Raw genomic sequence first — 22743 nt, forward strand, 5'->3', positions numbered from 1 at the left:
TAAACACCTTCAAAATAATGGAGGAATCAACTGTCATTCCCATCCTGAAAATTTCTATTAACTTTATGATTGTAACAAAAAAATAAATCCATGATTGAAATTGTAAAATAAAAAATCAATGTTTTTGTACCAAAAGTCCAAAACTACATGAATTGTTGTGTAGTCTTCAAGAACCAAGTAATTGAAAATCATATGTTTATGATCTTTTCAAAATAAGCACCACACCTATTTGTTGTAAATCGAATTTGTTTTTTTTTTTTACTGAAATTGTAAATCGGACTTACATGACAAAAATATGTCATCCCTATAATTACAAGTTCCTTTAATTTCGACATTTCTTCATCATAGTTTAGGCCCATTACATCTATCATCTTTCATCTCAAAGAAACATGAAGAAAAATTTGAATTCACATAACAAAATATGGAGAGAATTATTGGCATAAAAGTTATAAGAGAAATAAATACCTGTGATATGTTGAAATGAATAACGAGGTTTCACGATGCATGTGTATGACAATAGCAATGCTATTTGGTGTGAGAAGTGCTGTAAGTAAAATTTCAATCAATCAAAAAGGAGATATAGGCGTCGCAGAAAAGTAATGTTATGTTTGAAGAGACAGGGAAATCTTACTTACACGTTTTTTCGCAATACACAAAACAAAACAATACTCTATCAGTGCCACTCGGTATTCTCCATATATAGACTAGTGCATGAAAAAATCTAGTACAACAAACTAGCAACAATCAAGGAGTGTTATCCACAAGGTTGCTTTTTGACAGATCCACAAAGTTGTTACAAAAGGTTAGAATTTGATATTTGATATTTAATGAAAAATTTATTAAATAAAAATTTAATTTTAATATTTAATAAATATTAAAAATCTTATCTAACAAATATAACATTTTTTATCATACTATATTATTAGTACGGACTATCCGTCACCTTTGTCTATTGTTGATTAACATCCGTAAGAAAATAGTGATCTTCTTCTTTCAATTATTTTTTTATCTACCAAGCTTGAATGTTACAGGTTGTTTAAGGGATCGAGTTCAATCAATACCACTCAAACCAACAAATAACATTTAATCTTTTTATTTTCAATGAATATAGTCTTCAAGCCTTAACTTTTTTATGAATAATAAAATTAGTTCACTGTATATATGGTTAATAAACTTTTTAATAAATACATTATATATATTCAATAAATTAAACATTTGAATATTTTATCATTTTTTTACTTTTATTAAATAAATATAATATTTAATCATATTGGGTTATCAATTTTACTTATAATATATTATTATATTTATTAAATTCAAATAAAAATTAACTTACATAATAAATTAAATATAATGAATATAATATATATTTATTAGACATGCGAATTTTAATATAAATCTATGTACATTAAAAACATACAGTTAAATAAAAATTAATTATTCCAAAAATTAATTAAAAACATACATAAAATTACTTATTAAACTAGAATAGTCTTGTGATAGTCAATCACGCGCTAAGTGATAAACTTTGTATGATTTTATATGTAAACAATGAATCGAAATATGTATTGTATAAATTTTCAAGTCTCAGGCTCTCACATGGGTTGTCACCAAATGTTACAAAAATAAGAAGAACTAAACTTAGACCTCAGATCTGTAACATTAATTTTTGCTATGATACAATTGGTTAAACTCGCAATTATACATGGAGTGCAATTTTCAGAAATTTTGAATTCGAACAGGAATTTAAGTCATTAAGTTTTATAGAGCTTACCGAATCAGACCAATCACCCATTAGAGTTCTTGGTATCACATGAGATTTTTTTATAATCAAACTTGCAAGCCAAGTTGTGTTTTTTAATGACATCAAAATGTTTTTTTTTTTTTTTACAATACTGACATCAAAATGTAACTTAACTCCTTTTACACCTCATCAAATTTCATACCTTCATGTTCATTGGTTCTAAAAGGTAAATTTAGCTTTTGAAATAGAGAAAATGTGTCCTCCAAAAAGATCAATTATATAAAACAAGACTTAAATATATTTTTTTATCATTGATATATATTTAGATTTTACGTTTGATCTCTGATAAAATTTTTTTTCGAATCTGCTCCCTAATGTTTGAAAAGTTTTATTTTAGATCACTACCGTCAGAGTTAAGTGATGATGTGTCCGTTAAATATTTAATAACGTGATCTATGATGGTTCAAAAACCACCAATATTTGTTTCAAAATCAAATTTAAATTTTCTGACATCACCCACAAGGCTTACCTCGATCCCTCTACCAAGAAGAACACCGCCTCACATGTGAAACTCACCCTCGACATAAAAGTCACATGCTGCGACTTCCACAAAGACTCCTCCACCCTCTGCCTCCACGACCACAACCTCCAACCCAACCAGCATGTCATCGTCAGCTCCTTCCACACCCTCACCCTTGAACCCCACAAACCTTTTCACCTGCGCAAGAAGCTTTGGCAAAACGACGTCGTCAAAACCCTAAATGAATCCATCGAGAATTCCAATCTCAATACTAATTCCCCTAACCTCATTGTCGTTCTCTTCCACCCGCACCATGTCGAGATTCACCTTATTGCACATGGAGTCGCCACACGCTGCACCAAGATCGAACTCTCTTCAAACTCCAGAAACTCAATGTTTTTCCGACTAGTGTTCGCGATGTTCGTGTAGCGCTTGGATTTTAAGGTTTGTGTATATATGTGTTCTAAATATTATTGTTTGCATTGTGTGAGAAATTGAGAATGCAAGTTGGAGAAATTGAGATTATGGGTCGTTGGATTATTTTGATTTTTTTTTTACTTTAATTGATTCTGATAATTTATAAATGTCAAAAAATTTAAATTTTTTTGAAACAAATATTAATGATTTTTGAGTCACCACAAATCACGTTATCAAATATTTAACGGATATATCGTCACGGTTGAGATAAAAAAAACTTTTCGAATATCAGAGAATAAATTCGAAAAAAAAAATTATCATGAATCAAATGCAAAATTCAGATATATATCAGGGATCAAAAGAATATTTATAAGCTTTTTTTTTATAATGATGTTAGTCTAAATTGATGAAAAGACAACATTGATAATTTTTAAAAATTTGAGCATCTATTTGAGATTTTTAAAATATAAAAATTCAATTCATAATTTTAATAAGACTTGAGATTAAGTTTTTCTTTTTTTATCCATAGATTGGTGGGCTGACCTTTGACCCATATATCTTACCGAATATGGATCCTATGTTCCTTTTTATTTTTTCTTCCATGTATAGAGATGATTCTATTCAAATATGTAGTTAAAAATCAATGTGATCTTTTTTTTTAGAGAATATTCAAATCTTAGTTTATCTTAAAAGACTTTATGAGAGCATTTCTAAAGGGGTTTTTTAAGGATTTCTTAATTGTAAAAATTATTTCTTATAATTTTTTCCATTGCGGTTAACAAAAAGAGTTTCTTAAAAATAAGTAACAAGAAATTATTTTTTAACAATAAAAAATAATATTTATTTAACACATAATAACACTAAAATTAAATCATAATTAAATGAAAATAAAAAAATTATAAAAGTGTAAATTTCTTGAAGTTTCTTAGAATATTTTACATTAAAATAAAATTATATATAAATTTCTGACATGACATCATGGACAAAAAAATAATTTCAAGAAACCCACTTTAAAAATTTTCATTAAAGATGTTATCAGTGCAGGTGTTCTCCGGTAGAGGTCTTCATAGAATATAAGTATATAAACCACGTGTAGAGTGTAGACCCTTTTATAATTGCATGCACTCGTTTCTCTTTGCCAATCCTTACGTGATACCATTTTCCCCCTTCAATTATTGTCCAAACTTCTAATTGAAGGTCTGGGAGGCTGACCCACTTGCGTCCTCTTGATTCGATTCAAAGGGAATATAGTCCTAATCCTAGATTGAAATTTTCAAAATTTTAAACAATTTTAAATGCATAGGAATTTAATAGTTTTGACTGAAAAATTAATTTTAAAAATATTATTTAGATAAAGTAATATATTTTTTTTGTATTTTAAATTTTTTATTCGGATAAAATGATTATTTTAGAAACAAAAAAAAATTGAGATATTGATCAGAAAAAAAATTTAGAGACTAAAAATAAAATTTTCAAAAAAATTATGAACATTATTTAGTGTTGTTAAGACCTTGATTAATAAGATTCATTTTTAAATACTTTAAATACATAAACAACATGTCTTTAGTTTGAGTGAGACTTAGACTCTTAAATAAGATTTTAGGTTTAAATTTTATATATAGAAAAAATGATTAAAAAATATATGCAACTAAAGATATTCAGGTTTTTTGATAAAAAAAAATTATCACAATAAAATAAAACTGATAAATACTCTACAATGTAACTAGGAAAAAAATACTTTACGTACACTTATCATTTATGAGAGAAATAATAGTAGAGGTTATATTAAAAAATGAAATTTAATATAAATAAGAATATTAATTACATTAAAATTTTCAATTTGTATGTTATCTTTCTAACTGAATCAATACATAGAAATGAAAAAAAAAGATAGTATTTTATTTTTTTAAAATAAAATACTCCAATGCTCGTATTTCTTATTAATTACTAAAAATATTGTAAGAAAATTATGAACAAAGATATAATCATTTGAGAATGAGATTTAAAAAAAGACATTTTTTAAAATTATTATTTTTATAATATTTTTACAAATATATAAAATATTAAAATTTTAAATATATGTTAATCTAATATTTTAACATCTCTTTTAAAAATTATATATATATATATATATATATATATATATATATATATATATTCTTTGAAAATTTCACTCCTATCTTATTTCCAAACAATATTTTATTTACGTAACAATTTATATAATAATTTATAGAATAATATTTTTTTGTATTTATTTCTTTTCATTATGTCATTTATTACATTTTAACTTGAGGTTTAACTCACTTGATAGAACATCGTGCGTGAATTATTAAAAATATCTTAATATTTAAGTTTAATTTTTAATGATAAAAAAAATCTCTGCTTTTCTCCCTTAATTATAAAATTTATGTTAATTATACAATATAACATTTCTCATTCCAAAATATATCTTGCCATCCAAAACATTCTCTAGGGTCACGGGTGTTCTTCTCAATAAAAATAAACTGAGCACCATTGATTTGGTTTTGTCTGGTTAGTGGCTAGGGCATGGCCATACACTACCATGTTGCATGTGTCTGTAACAGTATTATTCTATGCATGTCATCATCAACTCCGTGGCTGGTGTAAATATTATGATAATTGATGAACATTATAGACTCATTCGGAAAAACATGTTTACTTAAACAGTAAACTACTAATTTATATATACCAGTTAGTGTGGGAATCAGAGATAATGATCTTTAAACTAAAGTGTAGCTATGAATAGGGTGTTCAAAACCGAGCCAACCCAGATGAAAAATCGCAAATCGCAAATGAAAAAAAAATTGAAATCTAAACCAAACTGCGAATTTTCAGATTAGTTTGGTTTTTTTTATAGAAACCGAGCGGTTTGGTTCGGTTTCGATGTCTAGCTGAAAATCCAAACCAAACCGAACTAAATCGCATATTTACATATTATATATATTTTTTAATTTTTATTTTAGTACATATGATATTACCTATTAGGTACCAATTACGTTTCAGTTTCACTATTTGTGTTTCACTTATTTATGTGTTCCTTTTTACTTACACACCTTCACGTTTCCCTTACCATTATCTTAAATCCTAATATTTTTTTTCTTCTTTCTACGAATACCAGCGGACAGCGGCACACCTTAAAACCCTAACCTTCTTCTTCTTCTTCACTACTAGAAAATAAGGTTTTAACATCGGTTATTTAAGACTTTCAACATCGGTTATTAATTGATGTTGATCGGTTATTTAAGACTTTCAACATCGGTTATTAATTGATGTTGAAAGTACCGATGTGGAAAGTAATAAATACAACATCGGTTATTTAAATAAGCGATGTTATATGATACGAATTATGAAAAAAAAAATTATAAATCTATAAATTAACATCGGTTTTTTAAAAAACGGATGTTGTAAGTGACATTTAACATCGGTTTTTTAAAAAACTGATGTTGTAAGTGACATTTAACATCGGTTTTTTAAAAAACTGATGTTGTAAGTGACATTTAACATCGGTTTTTTAAAAAACTGATGTTGTAAGTGACATTTAACATCGGTTTTTTAAAAACTGATGTTGTAAGTGATATTTAACATCGGTTATTTAAATAGGCGATGTTATATGATATGAATTATGAAGAAAAAAAAGTTATAAATCTATAAATCAACATCGATTTTTAAAAAACTGATGTTGTTAGTGACATGTAACATCGGTTTTTAAAATAACTGATGTTAAATGTGATATTTGACATCGGTTTTTAAAAAACTGATGTTATAGGTGACATTTCACATCGGTTTTTAAAAAAACTGATGTGAAATGTTACTTACAACATCAGTTTTTTTAAAAACCGATGTTAAAAAATGTTGAGGTAAGTGACATTTAACATCAGTTTTTTAAAAAACTAATGTTGTAAGTGACATTTAACATCGGTTTTTTAAAAAACTGATGTTGTAAGTGACATTTAACATCGGTTTTTTAAAAACTGATGTTGTAAGTGATATTTAACATCGGTTATTTAAATAGGCGATGTTATATGATATGAATTATGAAGAAAAAAAAGTTATAAATCTATAAATCAACATCGATTTTTAAAAAACTGATGTTGTTAGTGACATGTAACATCGGTTTTTAAAATAACCGATGTTAAATGTGATATTTGACATCGGTTTTTAAAAAACTGATGTTGTAGGTGACATTTCACATCGGTTTTTAAAAAAACTGATGTGAAATGTTACTTACAACATCAGTTTTTTTAAAAACCGATGTTAAAAAATGTTGAGGTAAGTGACATTTAACATCAGTTTTTAAAAAAACTGATGTTGTAAGTAACATTTCACATCAGTTTTTTTAAAAACCGATGTTGTTTTAGAAATTTATTTTTAACATGATGTCTGTTTTTTCAATAAATCCCAAAAATAACCTGCAAATTTTAAAATCAGACCACACAACATATAATTTTCATTCTGTTTTGAAACAGTTTTTACCAGAAAATTCAATAAGAAATTTACTAATTACTATGAATTTAAAACATATTTAATGTTGAGACATGAATTGTAAATTAAGTAAATATAAACTACAATTACAAGATTGTCTAAACATCCTAAGTTTCATTTTTCACTTTCAAATAGTACTTTGCCCACTGGTTGCGAAGTGCCTTCAATCTTTCTGGTTCCAATGGTCTAGGATCAGTGAAATACTGCATGATATAATAAAACATAAGTTAATAATATATTAGCAATCATAATAATATGAAATTTGGTGAATTAAAAATTACCATTTCCCAATTATTCTGGAAATTTCCTAAGATTATAGTTGACATCCAATGCATGACGTAATACTCACACTCAGTGCTTCCTTTTTGTCTATTACACTAAATACATTATGAAATTTAGATATGCAACGTTCAGTACAAATTAGTCTACACAATATTAAAATATAAGTGAAAACATATTGTTTAAATAACTTACTTTAACAACAATCCACCTAGCAGGAGTCTTGGATTTACTTTGTTGAGTATCGTCAAGTCCTTTCAAAGCACTATTGAATACAAACATAGATTCTTATTGTACATTTCTTGAAATTGATGTCTGTATAATATGCAATCATTCGGGCAAACATGAATCTTCTGATACTCCATACCCATGGGACACAATATTTTCTTTGCTTGATAGTAACTTTTAGGCAATGTGTTTTCCTCTGGAAGCATGTCGTGCACTACTTGAAGCAGTGAACTAAAGTTTTTGTCACTCCACCCATATCTGGCTTTGATATTAACCAGACTTAAAACTGCCGACAACAGCGTCAACGAATTCTTGCACCCCGGATACAAAGGTTTCTTTGAATCAGTTTGTAATGTATCATACATAGGGGCATGTGCTTGCTGAAAAGACTCTTGTCCAAGGTCACGAATCATATCCTCCAAGCGATCTCCCATTTCTACATCAAACGGTTCGGATTGTTGCCCACTCTGCATGTCTGTCATTTCACCATGCCATATCCACGTCGTATAATTCCTCTTAATTCCATCACACAACAGATGCTCTCGTATGTCATCCAGTATTTGTCGTCTTTCATTCAAACAATTGATGCAAGGACAATAATATTTTCCATCTTCATCCGGTTGACCTCTTTCTGAAGCAAATTGTAAGAATTGCTCGACGCCTTCCTCATATTCTGGGCTGATGCGACTTTCATTCATCCAACTTCGATCCATCTAAGTAATAACTCGGTCATACTCTCAAAGTTATTCGATGCATGAAAATCTCACTTTTTTATTATAGGTGTGGCCCTATCCCATTTGGGAAGACCGTCTTTTATGGTAGCTTCATACATCAGGGTTAATTCTATTTTGTTAAATTTGACAAAATTTTGGCAGCATTTCGCATTGGTCTCCAAGTACACAACATGAAATCGGTGAAATTAATTTTCCGATAATCAAGTATGCACCCAGAGAACAACTAGAAATGCATTACCGAAATTTCATCAAATTAAACAAAATAATTTTAACCTTAACACATGAATCTACCATAAAAATATCAGTCTCCCCAAACTGTCCAAACGGACAATTCAAGATTAAATACAATGATTAATGCAAACTATCCGCAAGAATCATTGCATCCAATCTCAAACGGGAATCTAAGGTTCACTCATCATGAACACAATTTATATAGCATATATCAATTGTCATTAATGGCAGTGAACACGTAATAAAAATATTCATTGGTAACAAACATTTGTACCTGTGATGATGAGCAGCACGATCCAAAATGAAAGCAAGAATCAAATAAATAACTGAATGAACACCTACATAAGACAATTTTGTGTATGATAAAAAAAAAGAGTAAGATTAAGTATAACAAGCGCTCAGAAGATATGAAAACAATTTATTCTAATAAAGAGTACTAAATATGCGATTATATTAAATATCTCATATAAAGAGTTTTTCAGCTTATAATATCCTATTTGACTCTAGCAAAATTGATTCTAATAAAAAATACATGATCTATTCTAAAATATTGTCGAATTTATTTTTAAATTTTAGTTGGTTGAGATGACAATACAATTTCAATTAAATTAGATACATCTAAATAAAATAAATGAATCTTGTTTACATTAAAAATAATTAGTTGACTCTAAAGATGTCTTTTCCAAAGTTAATGGCTAACAGGTAATTAACCTATCCGTGATAAAAGCTCTTTAGCTTTGCCACTCAAATTTCTGGATTACAATGCTCTAATTCTAAGCCGCCTAAGAATTCTGAGTTGAACAAAGTATCCAGGAACATTGTTTCCTTTCAAGGGGACAGTACATTATGAGATGACCTTGAGAGTTTTAACACATTGTTCTGCTGTAAGTTAGTCAACTTATTAAAACATTCATTATTTTAACATAGACTAACCTTGAGAGCTAAAGCACGGTCAAAGCTTTCAATAGCATTATCAGGCTCACCAAAATTAAGTTGTGCTCTGCCAAGTGTGACCCATGCCTGGAAGGATCAAGATTAAAATAAATGCATAATTAGAAGACTGTCAAATGAATTAGCATTGCTCTACTTGGCATGACCATTGGTGATTCAAAATAAAACTTTGGCATATTTTTCAGTTTAGACTATATGTCCTACAAATACAATCTGCAAAGGATTTGGTATAAATATAAACAGTGATCGTATACCAAATTTAACACAAAAATAGCTTACAAGCCAACCTAGCATCGAAGAGAGTGAATCAACAAAACATTTGCAGTTCAAGTTAGAGCATTTTCTCTTGTTCACAAGAAAAATATAACAAGGTTCTAGATTGTAAAATTAAATTATAAAAAGCGGCAATCGTTGATATAGTAACGAAATGCATAGAGCAAATTCTACCACTGTCAATGTAGGTAGCGCAAAATGGAAAAGAATGCTACAGGGACTTTATATTTATCTAAAGTTTTATATTAGATTGGGATTATAATTGCATTATCAAGGATTTTTCTTATCTTTGGGTTATAAACCTACAATATTAAAGACATATTGCATAATCAATAATATCGACGTCACCAACGCTTCTTCATAGAGATTCTAAACCCCAAATCGGAGGCATACTTTGCCCTAACAGTAGAACAATACTCTTAGAGCACTCATCTTGACTCAAATACCAATACACAAGATAAACATATTAAGAAAAAAGTGTTCGATGCAAAATGACAGAGAAAATTACAAAAAATTAAAATTAAAAACAAAATAAGGATTATTAACGATTAGCGGTGTCTCCGAGTGGCTGAGTACAACTACAACGGTGAAGAATTTTGGTGGAGCAAAGACGAAGCAGCTCTTCGAAATCGATTCTGAAAATTGAGAATGGAGGAAGCTCGAACAAAACGTGATTCGCAGCGTCTACTTGGAATTTATGGTTTGAGAGTGATGAAAGTGGCTGGCTAGGTTTTTGCTTTGCGTGCAGAAGAAGGTGGGCCAGTGGGTCTTGGGTTTGGAAAGGATTACGTTTAGAATTAGATACACCACCACCATATCGCGATTACGTTTTTTCTCAAGTCTGCTTACTTTTTTATAATATAGTAAATATGACCCAGCCAAAAGTACGAAACATATAAAAGAAAATAATAAATAGTAAATATGACCCAGCCAAAAGTTCATTTTTTTCCTATCTGTGATTATCTGTGATTTATTATTTTCTTTTGTATTTGTGTGTTCGCTTAGTAATCTCTTGTTTACCATAAAACAATTTCAAGTTCTATAGATGTTTTATATGGTTTGGTAATTTATAATAATTTGTACGATTATAAAACTACAAGTTTTAATTTGTTATATATATGTTTCCATCCCGTGTATAAAACTGAATATTTGTATATAATTATTTAGTTTAATTTAAAGTAAAAGTTTCTAGATCTAATTTGAACGGAGCTTCTCACTATTAGGGTGGCCCCTGCAGTAAGAAAATCACACTTACAAGAATGAGGGATATTTACTAATATGTTGTATTTATTTACAACAAAAATATGTTTTTATTATTTTTTTCCCAAACAAGATTTTGTATATGCAAAGCTCAACAAATTATTAAAGAGACTTTAAATCTCACAGAAATAATAAGATTAAAGATTTATATCCAAGAAAGATAGCAACAGCAATACAAATAATAATTCACATAATTTTGATATGAAAATAAATAAATTGACCGCAAGTACTTCCGTACCCATATCTAACCTACATAAATTTCTGTTTCTTTTGAGCTTGTAACTATTTAATTTAAGAAAAAAATTGTTATAAGCCACAAATATTTATCATTCGAGATAGTTATATTCAAACCTGTTACTCGAGATAATTCTATTTTAAGAGCAGAAACATTATTATAAATCCCAAATATCTATCATCCAGGATAATTCTATTATTTGTTATTAAGATAACCCTATTTAAATTGAAAAGGACTACTTATAAGTTGTAATATAATTGAAGACTTTTTGTAAAGACGCGCGTGAAAGGGATATATGCCGTATATTCAAATAATAATACTATATAAATAACACAATATACACATTTTTTTAATTAAATTAATTTTCATAGAAAAAAATGCAAAATAATAATTCCAAAAAAAAAAATACTAATATGATATACTTCCTCCTCTGTTCTTAAAAATATAAGATTATTTTTAAAAAAATCCTTAAATACAAGGCATAGTGCATTTTAATTATTAACAATTATTTTTTATATAATAAATTGTAAATTTTTTCTATTTTAAATAATCATCATAATTAAAGTTTTTGACTCTATAAAGCTCAATATAATTTTAAAAATTTGGATCTTTTTGAGCAAATCATTATAATGTTGATTAATTTTCATGGGATATAATCACATTTTTTAAAATATGCATCTTCTTAACGACATGTATTTAGTATTATGCAAGAATCATATCTTAAATTAATTTTTAGAATTTTTTATAAATAACTTTGCTTAGTCAAATGATAAAAAATATGACGAAGTCTGGTCAAATTTTGTTGATTAAATAATAATAAGATTAAAATTACGAAATTCATTTTAAAAATGTAGTTTAATTTTTAAATGTTTACCTTTTGAATTTATAATTGTTTCTTAATTATTCTATTTTTTTAATTAAAATATAATTAATAACACAATATATGATTTTTTTAAAAATATATAAATAATTAAAAAAAAAGTTTAACATCGGTTTTTTAAAAACCGATGTTAACGTATATGCATTAACATCGGTTTTTTGGAAAACCGATGTTAACATATTATACGTTAACATCGGTTTTTGAAAAACCGATGTTAACGTGTATGCATTAACATCGGTTTTTTGGAAAACCGATGTTAAGAAGGATACTTTATTTACAAATATGCCACTGCGTTTAACTTAACATCGATTTTGTATAAAACCGATGTTAATAAGCCGATGTTAAAACTACTTTTTGTAGTAGTGCTTCCTACCGAACAACGTGCCTCCACACAGTCTACTACACCAGCGCTACACCAGCGCGCCTCTGTTCTGCACTAGCGCCTTCGTTTTGCACTAGTGACACACCCTCTGCAATTTCATTCCTCAATCTCCACTAGCAGCGCACCCACACCACCAACGGTATCCCCTCTTCCATAGAGTGAGCTATAATGATTTGAAACTGTGTAGAGGATTAATTTGAAACTGTATTGAATGCTGGTTTTGATGTTTCCCACTAAGTTTTATTTTAAACTCTTCTAGTTGTTTATTCTTTTTTGTGTAATTTTTCATTCATACTAATTAAATTTTTTTATATATTTTTAGAAATGGAACCAATCCCACAATTGACCGAAGATAATTTAGATGTTGAATCTGATTAGAGATAATTCAAATCTGGGATACTAGTCAAGAAAGGTCACACTTTGTCATTAATTATTCTCCTTTTTGATATAAGTGTGATTAAGGATTCAATTTGGTGTTCATGGGTTGTCTTGGTTTTGCAATTGAATGGTGGAAGATGCTGAAATATGATCTTTTTCTTGGATTTGGATAACTGGATTGTTGTTTTTGATCTTGATGATAAGATTACTAATCAACTTAATAAGGATTGATTGTGTCATGTAGTATATAACTATATATATGTTGCTGGTTAGGGGAGATTTTCTGGAAAAAATTATTGTAGGGGAGATTTGCAAAAATTTATGTTTGATTAGTATTTAAAGATGTTTATATGACATGATTTGTTGTTCTAGTCTGAGTTATTCTAGGAAGCATGAATGATTTTGGATTTGAATTTGGATTACCCATCTCCTTTATATTTTTAATTCAAAGATAATAGTAATGAGTACCGATTAAGTATTAAAAAAATATTAATTCTTTGACTGTTTTAATTTCTCCATAATAAAGAATGAAGGATTGGATTGTTTGACATGCAATTATTGGAGACTAAAGATGAAGAATTGAAAGATTAGAATCATTATTCATATGTTTTTATGTTTTACTTGAATTATTGTTGTAGCAGGTTTTTATGAATTATTTGAAGCTATTGACTGTTTTATGTTTTTATATTTTACTTGATTTATTGTTGTAGCGTATTTTTATTAATTACTTAAATTATTTGACTATTTTATGTTTTTATACTTTATTTTCTTAAGGAATATTTAGATCTACAACATGTTAATTTTTATTATGATTATAAAAAAAATTAAATTTAAAAAAAAAACAAAAAACGCATAGATTGATTTGATTTGGATTTTATTTTTTAAAAAATTCAAACCGGACCAAATCGTATATTAATTTATTGCTTGATTCGGACATAATTTTTAAAAAAAAATCTCCCAGACCGCACCGTAATCACCCCTAAGAATGAATAACATTCATTAGTGAGGGAGTCTAATCAAGATGTTTACGTAGAGTACGTAAGTTATTATGTATAAAATTTCTGTTATTTGTTTTTTAATCTCACGGATCAAAAGAAAAATTCCGTATTAGTGCTGCTTTTCTTCAGTCGAATCATGTTTTTAATTGCTAGACTAGATTTACTTGACTTTACGGTTTTTATTCTTTTTTTTGGAAAAAATGTAAATTATATTAAACCTAAAATGATACAATAATAAATGCAACAAGTGCGTTTATCTATACATAAGAAACTTAATCTTACTAATAATCTCTATTACAGAAAATACGGTTTTTATTCTTTTGATTCAACGTATGTTTTCTTTTTTCAATTTCAAATCTCGTTGAATTTTTAATTTTTTTTTCTTCAAAAGTGTCATTAGTCATTGCTTTTGCTAGTTGAGGAAGGAATAAGTCAAACTTGCGTCTCTCACCTTAGGCTTGGCGTGAGAATGAGACGGGTTGGAACCAATTTATTTTTGCCAAATATTTATTCGGGTCATTTACTTAAACCCAAATTCAATCTAATCAAAACTTGATAAATTAAGGATGAAATCATGTTGACCCAACCTAATATCATAATATACCAATTTTAACATTTTGTGTACTTAAATTAGAGAATGAAAGAAAAATAAATTTTAAATTAAGATATATGTTATATTATCTATTAAATAAAAAAGTGATAAATATTTGTTTAAAAAAACTTAGACTTTTTTTAAAAAAAATACATATAAGACAATTAGATCGGATTGGGACAATCTTAAATTTAATCTGAATCCGTCCTCAAAATACATCATGTTTAATTTTTAAAATTCAAAATCATTCAAATTAACTTTAGATCGGACTGAGTATGACAGGTCCATTCTGATTACCTACAGTTAGGTTAAATTAAAAAATTTTAGAAAGCAAATTAGACTAAGATTTTTGTGTAGGTTTATTTATTTAAAATGATTAAATTTTAAGTAATTTGAAAAGTTAATTTACCATAGGGATGGGAATACCGTAGGGTACAAGTTATTTTTGTGTAAATTACATGTTTAATTTTTAGTGTAATAAGTTTTATATTGTCAACTAATAAAAAAATCATGATGTTAAGTATATCTTTTTAAAAAAATTATTAAAAATTAACAAAATTATCATACAAATAAATTTTTTATTGGATAAGAGTGTAAAAATTATTCATACTATTTACTTTTTAGAAAATAAAGCAGTGGGTTAATAATCATTAATTTAAAATTATATATATATATATATATATATATATATATATATATATATATATATATTATAATATACTTGATGATACAGCACAATAACATCAATATCAAACTACAAATTCGTTTGAACTCTCTCCTTTGAGGTGAGTTCTGCATAAAACAAAACTTGTATTATTCCAAAGACTACAGTACCACTTTATTCACTTTCAGAAATCCCCCACAATTGCTTACTCCCTATCTAACTCTCAACAATCTTAGCATCAACTTTAAACTTTTTTACATGAAACATTATACAACCATCAATCTAGCTACAAACTCAAATATAGTAAGCATTACTAAGGGGAGTGGCATAAATCTTTCAGCTACTTTAATTTGGCACTTACTATTCCTTCAAGTGAGCCAACCAAGCCCATTCCAGTGACAAGAAAGCAAGCAAAGCTGAATGTTCTAAGAACAATCCATTTGCTACTCCAAGCTGCAATTTTGTTCTGTACAAAGTACATCTCTACTGGGAAGTATATAGCCAATGGCCAGAAGTTTATGGCTCCTAACACTCCTAGGATTTGGTTGAAGTAAGGAAAAAAGATTGCAAGACCAGTGGTTGAGATCACATAGGTTGTTCTAAAACAGAACCTGAAAAGATTTAGCTGAAAACCTGGAAGCAAAGGCAGTTTCACTTTGTAGAAATTATTCACAAAGCCACTGTTGGGGAATTTTCTTGAAGCCCATCTATCAACAGTACTGTATATTGGTTGACTGTAAATCTGAGGAGAAGAACACAGATGAATCACAAACATGCATGATTAGTTAGGTAGCATGTAAAGGCAATGAAAGAATAAATGTTGATACCAAATCATTTTCAATATAGTTGTATTTGGAAGGATTTCAATTTTTAAAATTAGAAATTGAGTAAAGTAAGAAAATAAAAGTGTATTTATCCTTTATTAGAATTAAAGTATTTTGTAAGCTTAGTTTGCTTTAAATAAATGGTGGATATTTCTTTATTTCTTATTTTATATATTTTTTACCTTTAAAAAGGAGTTAAATCAGGGTTGGAATGATTAAATGTTATAAATAGTTTGATTTAAACAGAGTACAATTTAGAGATCAATTTTTTATTCTTGAAACTTACTGTAAAAAATGGAGCTTGAATTTATTACAAATATTCCATGTCTCCAAAAAAATTGATTTTATATTCATAATTTACTTTAGCATCTTCACCCAGAATAGGTCAAATACTAACAGACAAGGCAAAAAGGGCAATTTAGTGATTGATTAAAATTAAATCAAATCCAAAAAAAGTTTGATACACACTACAATTAAGAAGCATAGCAGAGCGTGAATTTTGTAAAAAAACCACATGTTGGTGTCAAACAACAGTATAACTTTTTCCCAACTGTGTCTCTTCTGATGTTATTTATTTAGTGTTTCTCTTGCACTGTTGGAATTGTGATTTTCTTAAGAATACTAATGTATTTTTAGCATTAGGCAAACACAGAAAGATCATCTCATGTGTAATCTTTTTTGAAGTTACTTTTGATATGTAACATTAGTAGTACCTGATATCCTCCCACCAAGTGAAGAATGATGCAAGCATTAGCAAGGTCAATGAGCCAGAAAGGCTCAAAAAAGCCAAACCCTGTCAAGAGGTTTCCTGGTGTATCATTTCCAAAAGCTGCATATCCAAAGCATCCACAGCACAGGTAGAAGAATGTTGTAATGAAGATTGCAACCATGGAGGCCTTTTTCATGGTTTGATTTTCTGGTGGAGGAGACTCTAGAGTGTCCTTTGTTCAACAAAATTCAGTACCTTGTTTCAGCTATAAATTATTTTCTGTTTGTCTTATGTCACCCTCTACCCACCCAATTTGGAAATGCATGAAATGTTAAGGTACCTGGATCTCAAGAAGGAGAATGGAGTATGGATAGGCAAAGGCAATGTCACCAAGTGCTTGGAAGACTAACCAAAATTTGTCAGCAATTTTATCAGTTGGTATTCCTGTCAAGCTTCCCATAATTCTTCCATTTTCTGCAAGTGCAACCCAAGTCCTAAGAACCAATGTAGTAGTAGCATGATATGGATTTTAGAATGCTAATATTTTTCTTTCTTCACGGTGTTGCTTTAATTATCATAAGGACAAAACTTAATAACAATTTCTTAGGTGTTGTTATTGTTGTTCTTCAATTAGAATCGAAATTTCTCCTTGGTAATCCGTGCAATAAAGATATCAATTAAAGGATTATGTAAATTATTGAGGTGAAATTCCAATTTTGATTAGAGAACACTAACAACACTTAAAGAACTGTACTTAAGTTTTGCCATATGAGAATTCAGAAGGCTTGAAATTAAAAAAACTACTTTGAATAAAATAAGAATATTAAATTGAAAACAATTGATTGAAGATGAGCCTTACTTATGACCGTTGCTATGCCAAGTCCTAGTCCAATGAATGAGTATGTAAAGGACATAAGTGCTGCAACAACTGAAACCCATGCCATGTTATGGAGATCCGGTATGAATGACATTACAATCTGAACAAGTCCAAACAGTGCCATATACAGATTGCCACCATATTTACAAGGAGCTTCATGCCCTTTCTTGTGATAACAATTTGATCTCAGAATTGCACTGTAAAATGAATAAGCATGCTTCATTAGCTTATATGGCCCCAACAACAACCAAAATACATCAATAAGCCAGTTTCTCTATTTTCACATAAAAAGCAAAAGAAAAGGCAAAGGTGGTATTCTCATTTCATGAGGAAAGTACCTCAGACTAGTTGCTGTGGTTAGTACATAAGCAATACTAGTACCATACAAAGTCAAAAATTGAAGGAAGCCAGCTACACATGTCCTTTTATAACCTGAACTAACAATAAATATAATTAGACATTACAGTTATTATTATTGTAGTTCATTTAAAGTATATCTATGTTTAGCTAAAATGATTGTAGAAGCACATGAGAAAGAGTTCAATGTGTTGCTACCAAGATAAACTCTAACAGCATCCATGTAAGAGTAGTTTCTTTTCCCAGTGACAGGATCAGGAGTTCTGTAGCAATCAGACAGGAGGAATGAAGAAATATAGGTAACAATTGCACAACAAAGCAATGCAACTGGCCCTCCAATCCATCCTAACTGAGAAGTGCTCCATGCAAGAGAGAGAACACCAGAACCAATAACAGCAGTAATGATATGAGCTACAGCACTCTGCAAATTCCCTGGCAGAATTCATGGAAGGACTAAAATTCTGGATTCAAATGCAAATATACATCAACATGGATATTTTATGGTCCTAGAGAACTTTACCAGTCCTTTTGGCATGTCCATCATCATCATAAGCACCAGTACCACTTCTAGTTATTTGTAGAGATTTTTTCCCATCCATCTTTATCAAAGTATCAATTCAATGCAAGCTCATGAAGATTACTGCATGTTAATCCCATAGAAAGGCTTAAGCTAATAAAACTAAAGACAAACTATGCTGCATCTACTTGAAATCGAACTTAATATATATATGTTGGGGAACTACATAAATTTTCCCTGCATGTGATGTGATTAGCCAAATCTACTAAAGCTAATTGCATGAAAGAGAAGCACATGATAAGTTGCTGAAATGGTTTAAACTAATCTGAATTCTGCTAATGAACACGCGCCTGTATGGCTTGTGTTTTGTAAGTTTGTGGGTGTAAGTAGAGTAACTCAATGATGTAAAATTAGACTCAAACTTTTGGTAAGACATGTCTTACCTAACTAGCTTGTGTAAAACAAATTACACTACCTGCTTTCTAGGCACAGCAGAAGATCAGGAAAATGTCTTTGTACCCTTGGTCCAGTGCAAATTGGGTTGAATATAATTATAGGCTTGGAGGAAAAAGTGGTAAAGATGCCAAAGCTAGCTTACGTAGCTTCTTTGAAGCTTCATGAGGTGTGATTATGAGATAATTATTATATAACTTTGTAAGGCTTTTGGGAAGGTAACCTATTATGTACAGTGCTTTTTAAACCATCCAAATAATTGAGGAATCAGCAGCAGTCATACTCACCACGGACTTTTTTATGCACTCTTTTTTTTACTCCTTTCAATCTAACTTTTGTGATCTAAACAGCAAAAGAGATTCAGAATCTGTGGACCAGAAGAGTCAAGTGGAGAGTGTTGTTAGGTTTTCATCAAAATACCAAGTGGTGATGAAAAGTTGAAAACCATGTTTTCTGACTTTTGAATAGAAAGCACACCAATGGTTTCAGATCATACCCATAAATCAAATTTATCCTATGCTGTAATGGAAGTTCATTCAACTTCTCTATCATACTTTAGGCCACTTACGTCTAGCATCTTTCACTTCAAGGAACAACACAAAATTTTGGATTTCTCATTGCAGACTTAGAATCATTGGCGTAAAAGCAACATCTTTATTCAGTTGAGTCACATCTAGTGTTGAAGTTTCCCTCAGTGTGAATGAATGGAATAATGAATATCATTTGGGTCATCCTAACAAGTAATGAATGCTACTACTAGTTTCTAGAAGTAAAGGTCTTACCAAGTTGATTTCAGGTGAGAGGTAGAGAGAAGCCACTGAAGAAAACAAGTTATTCCATTTGCAGCAATTTGTAACTCTGTGTAACCCCCATGATTCTGAAGAAAACAAGCCAGAAGAAGATTAGTCCATTTTATATTCATCTCAGGCCAGACTTTAGGACCATGTCTCTATGCTATGGCTAACTACTATGCAAGCTCATTATATGCCAATTTGGACCGCCCTAGAAATTATTGGCACCTTGTTTTGTATATTTTTCTGTAAAATTTTCTACTATAGATGAAGCAAAATTTGTCAGAAATTGTGGCCTATAAAGCAGGTTGGTCCTGGTCCTGGCACATGGACCTTTTGTTAATTTTTGGAAAAATCTTTTCAAAACATTGCAAACTTCTTAATATTTTATTATGTTGGAAAGATAAGTGTGAGTGAAGAAGTCATTCCATAAGAATGAGAAAGTTAAATAATATATAAGTGAAAATTACCAATAATAATTTTAAATTTTAGGATTAATGTAATATCAAATTTATTTATGCGATTTTTTGGTCAGTTATTGACAAAAAACTTTGAGAAAAAGAATTATATACTAGCAGTGTGAAAAGTTTTACTTCATCATCTAATCACTATTCATATGTATGATAAATTTATTAATTTTTATGATAACTACTTTAAAAATCATATTAAAGAAAAATTATGATTGGACGATAAGCATTATCATTAAACTCAAAAACTTTTGTAGTTTTACCTGTTATTCCATAACACAGTATAGTAAATAAATAAAACTAACAAATGAAGAAAATAGAAGCCACTTAATAACTCTTAATGTCAAAGTTGTGCTCTCACTTTGCACTGTTATATCCTTATTCAACCACTAATTATTTCAGTTATAGCTACTGTATAGGCATGCCAAACATTATCTTCTGAGTGGTCACTGCAGCAATGCAACCCACTTTCAAAGTCATCCCCAAAAGCTATTTTCATAGCGGTCCAGTTGCTCTTTCACAAGAGGTCCAGCTTCTGCTTTCTGTTTTGTCAGGCAAGATTTTGAGGACTAGAAAAAAAGTTTTGTAATGAAGAAGGAGTGGTGCATGTGAGGTGCTTCCTAATTCCTAATGTGGCTTTTTGTATGATAATTGACTAATTTTAGCAAGCAAGCAATTTTACAAGAATTTTAGACCATGTTTTTTATAGGGATGCTTGAAAAATGCAAATGAATAGAAATAGTCGCTTTCAATAGAAATTGCTATTTTGTAAGGATCTGCATCAATGCTATTTTGTAACTTGTAAGGATTTGCAGGAATAGTTTTTTTTAAGAATTGATGTAGTGTGTTTATTCTTTTGGATGTTGCTATTAACTTATTGCTATTGTACAGAGAAGCGTATCGAAAAATTAACCTTGATATTTGTTTTTTTTTTTTAAGGGAGAACCTTGATATTTGTTTATCATTTTAATCTTGCAACTTTTATGCATTCTTTAAAATTTTAATAAAAAATAGATTAATTACCATCAAGTGTATGAATTCCACCTTAATCAGTTATTTTAAATTCAACTCCGAATATATAACTATATCGTATAATTAAAAATATAATTTTGTCACTTATAATGATTACTTAGTTCAAATAAAATTATCAAAAATATAAAATTTAGACTTGTGCACGGACCAAATCGCCTATAAAAAAATGTTAAAACAATATGAATATTCCATGCGTGTAAAAAACAGTTTTCCACATGAAATAAAATAGAAATTTGTATTTGGCTCTTGTGAAGTTTCTTAAAAAAAAATTAAACTCGTGTTGTGTGGTTGCCCTTTTAAAAAATTATTTAAGAGGGCATCTTTTAACTTTATCTCTTATCATATTGAAAATATTCTTTTCAACAATTTTTTTTATCTGACAAATTCTATGAAAATTTTATTAAACAAGAAATGAGAGTACACAATTTAAATTTAACATAACGTGTCTCCAACAAGTATAACTATACTTATTGATAATAAAAGTATATATATATATATATATATATATATATATATATATATATATATATATATATATATTAAGAAACATGCTTCTTTTACTTTTACTCTATGGTCAAACGTACAACAAAAAGCTATCACAATAATTTTTTGACTTACTCCTACAATACAATAAGATGAACAGAGAGGGCAGGCCTCGTCCACGTTGACTTATTTGACTTAAGAACTTTTCTATATTAAGTCGACAAGTATGCTAAAATTGACCTTTGACACTCAAATAATTCATGGGCCCAATGTCTTTCTGAAGTCTTTGGAGTGTGGGTTGGGTTAAATAGATGCAGAGTCTTTTTCGAAGATTGCAAAATAAAATGGCCAATTGCAGTCACTCCTTTGTTTTTTGAGTCATGATGATTCACGCCAATCTTTTCATATAGTTCTTTGCCCCTTCGATCATTGTCCTAATAAGTCACCTTGGTTGTTCACACCACATGTGTCCCCTTGATTTTTTTTTCCAGTCTCCTCCAAAATACGCAATTCTATTGGAAGTACAATTCAATACTAAATATAAACACTTCTAACATAGATTCAAACATTGATTCATCATGAAACATTATCTCATTCCACTAGACCCAACTCATTTTGGTGTGTCCCCTTGATTTGAAATGAACAATGATAGCCATACACTTTGTTTAGATGCGATTATCAAGTTGTATTTGGGGACTACAATTTATCTGAATCCTTGTCTTCTTTAGTAGACTAGTGATATCTATCTATATACACTCGTATTCATACACTTTTAGGTTATTAAATAACTCTTCAATTTCTTTTTTATTCAATATTTTAAGACTACAAGCATGTACTATTTTCATAATTTATGCGACAACTTTTTCTTAAAAAAGACTTCCTGACAAGTTCAGGAATTATTTTTAATATTCATTTCAATGGATTATTGGTGTAACATTTTTTTATCTTATCATTTAGTCATGTA

The 22743-nt window shown here is 29.1% G+C and overlaps 1 protein-coding gene and 1 long non-coding RNA gene across 5 annotated transcripts; both read right to left on the reverse strand.

Annotated features, from left to right (window-relative positions):
- Positions 1–8932: 8932 nt before the first annotated feature.
- On the reverse strand, positions 8933–10708 carry LOC102668958 (uncharacterized). Its single transcript, XR_419361.4, has 3 exons — positions 10427–10708; positions 9590–9676; positions 8933–8994 (listed from the first exon to the last, which is right to left on the reverse strand). It is a non-coding gene; the product is annotated as an uncharacterized lncRNA (long non-coding RNA).
- A 4662-nt stretch (positions 10709–15370) lies between these two features.
- Positions 15371–20222, reverse strand: LOC100818535 (probable amino acid permease 7). Of its 4 annotated transcripts, XM_014771190.3 has the most exons (9): positions 19789–20133; positions 19294–19373; positions 18557–18676; positions 18235–18468; positions 18018–18111; positions 17662–17876; positions 17143–17276; positions 16807–17034; positions 15371–16011 (listed from the first exon to the last, which is right to left on the reverse strand). In XM_014771190.3, exons 3-9 carry the CDS (start codon positions 18633–18635, stop codon positions 15610–15612), a joined length of 1386 nt encoding a protein of 461 aa, XP_014626676.1. In that variant the 5' UTR covers positions 18636–18676; positions 19294–19373; positions 19789–20133; the 3' UTR covers positions 15371–15609. The 4 variants fall into 4 exon arrangements, with proteins under 4 accessions (XP_014626676.1, XP_003551361.1, XP_006602113.1 ...); XM_003551313.5 differs by lacking the exon at positions 19294–19373 and having other exon boundaries at positions 19789–20222; XM_006602050.4 differs by lacking the exons at positions 19294–19373; positions 19789–20133 and adding an exon at positions 18997–19224.
- Between the last annotated feature and the right edge of the window lie 2521 nt (positions 20223–22743).

The sequence above is a fragment of the Glycine max genome, chromosome 18, assembly GCF_000004515.6.
Source record: "Glycine max cultivar Williams 82 chromosome 18, Glycine_max_v4.0, whole genome shotgun sequence".
Classification (NCBI taxonomy): domain Eukaryota; kingdom Viridiplantae; phylum Streptophyta; class Magnoliopsida; order Fabales; family Fabaceae; genus Glycine; species Glycine max.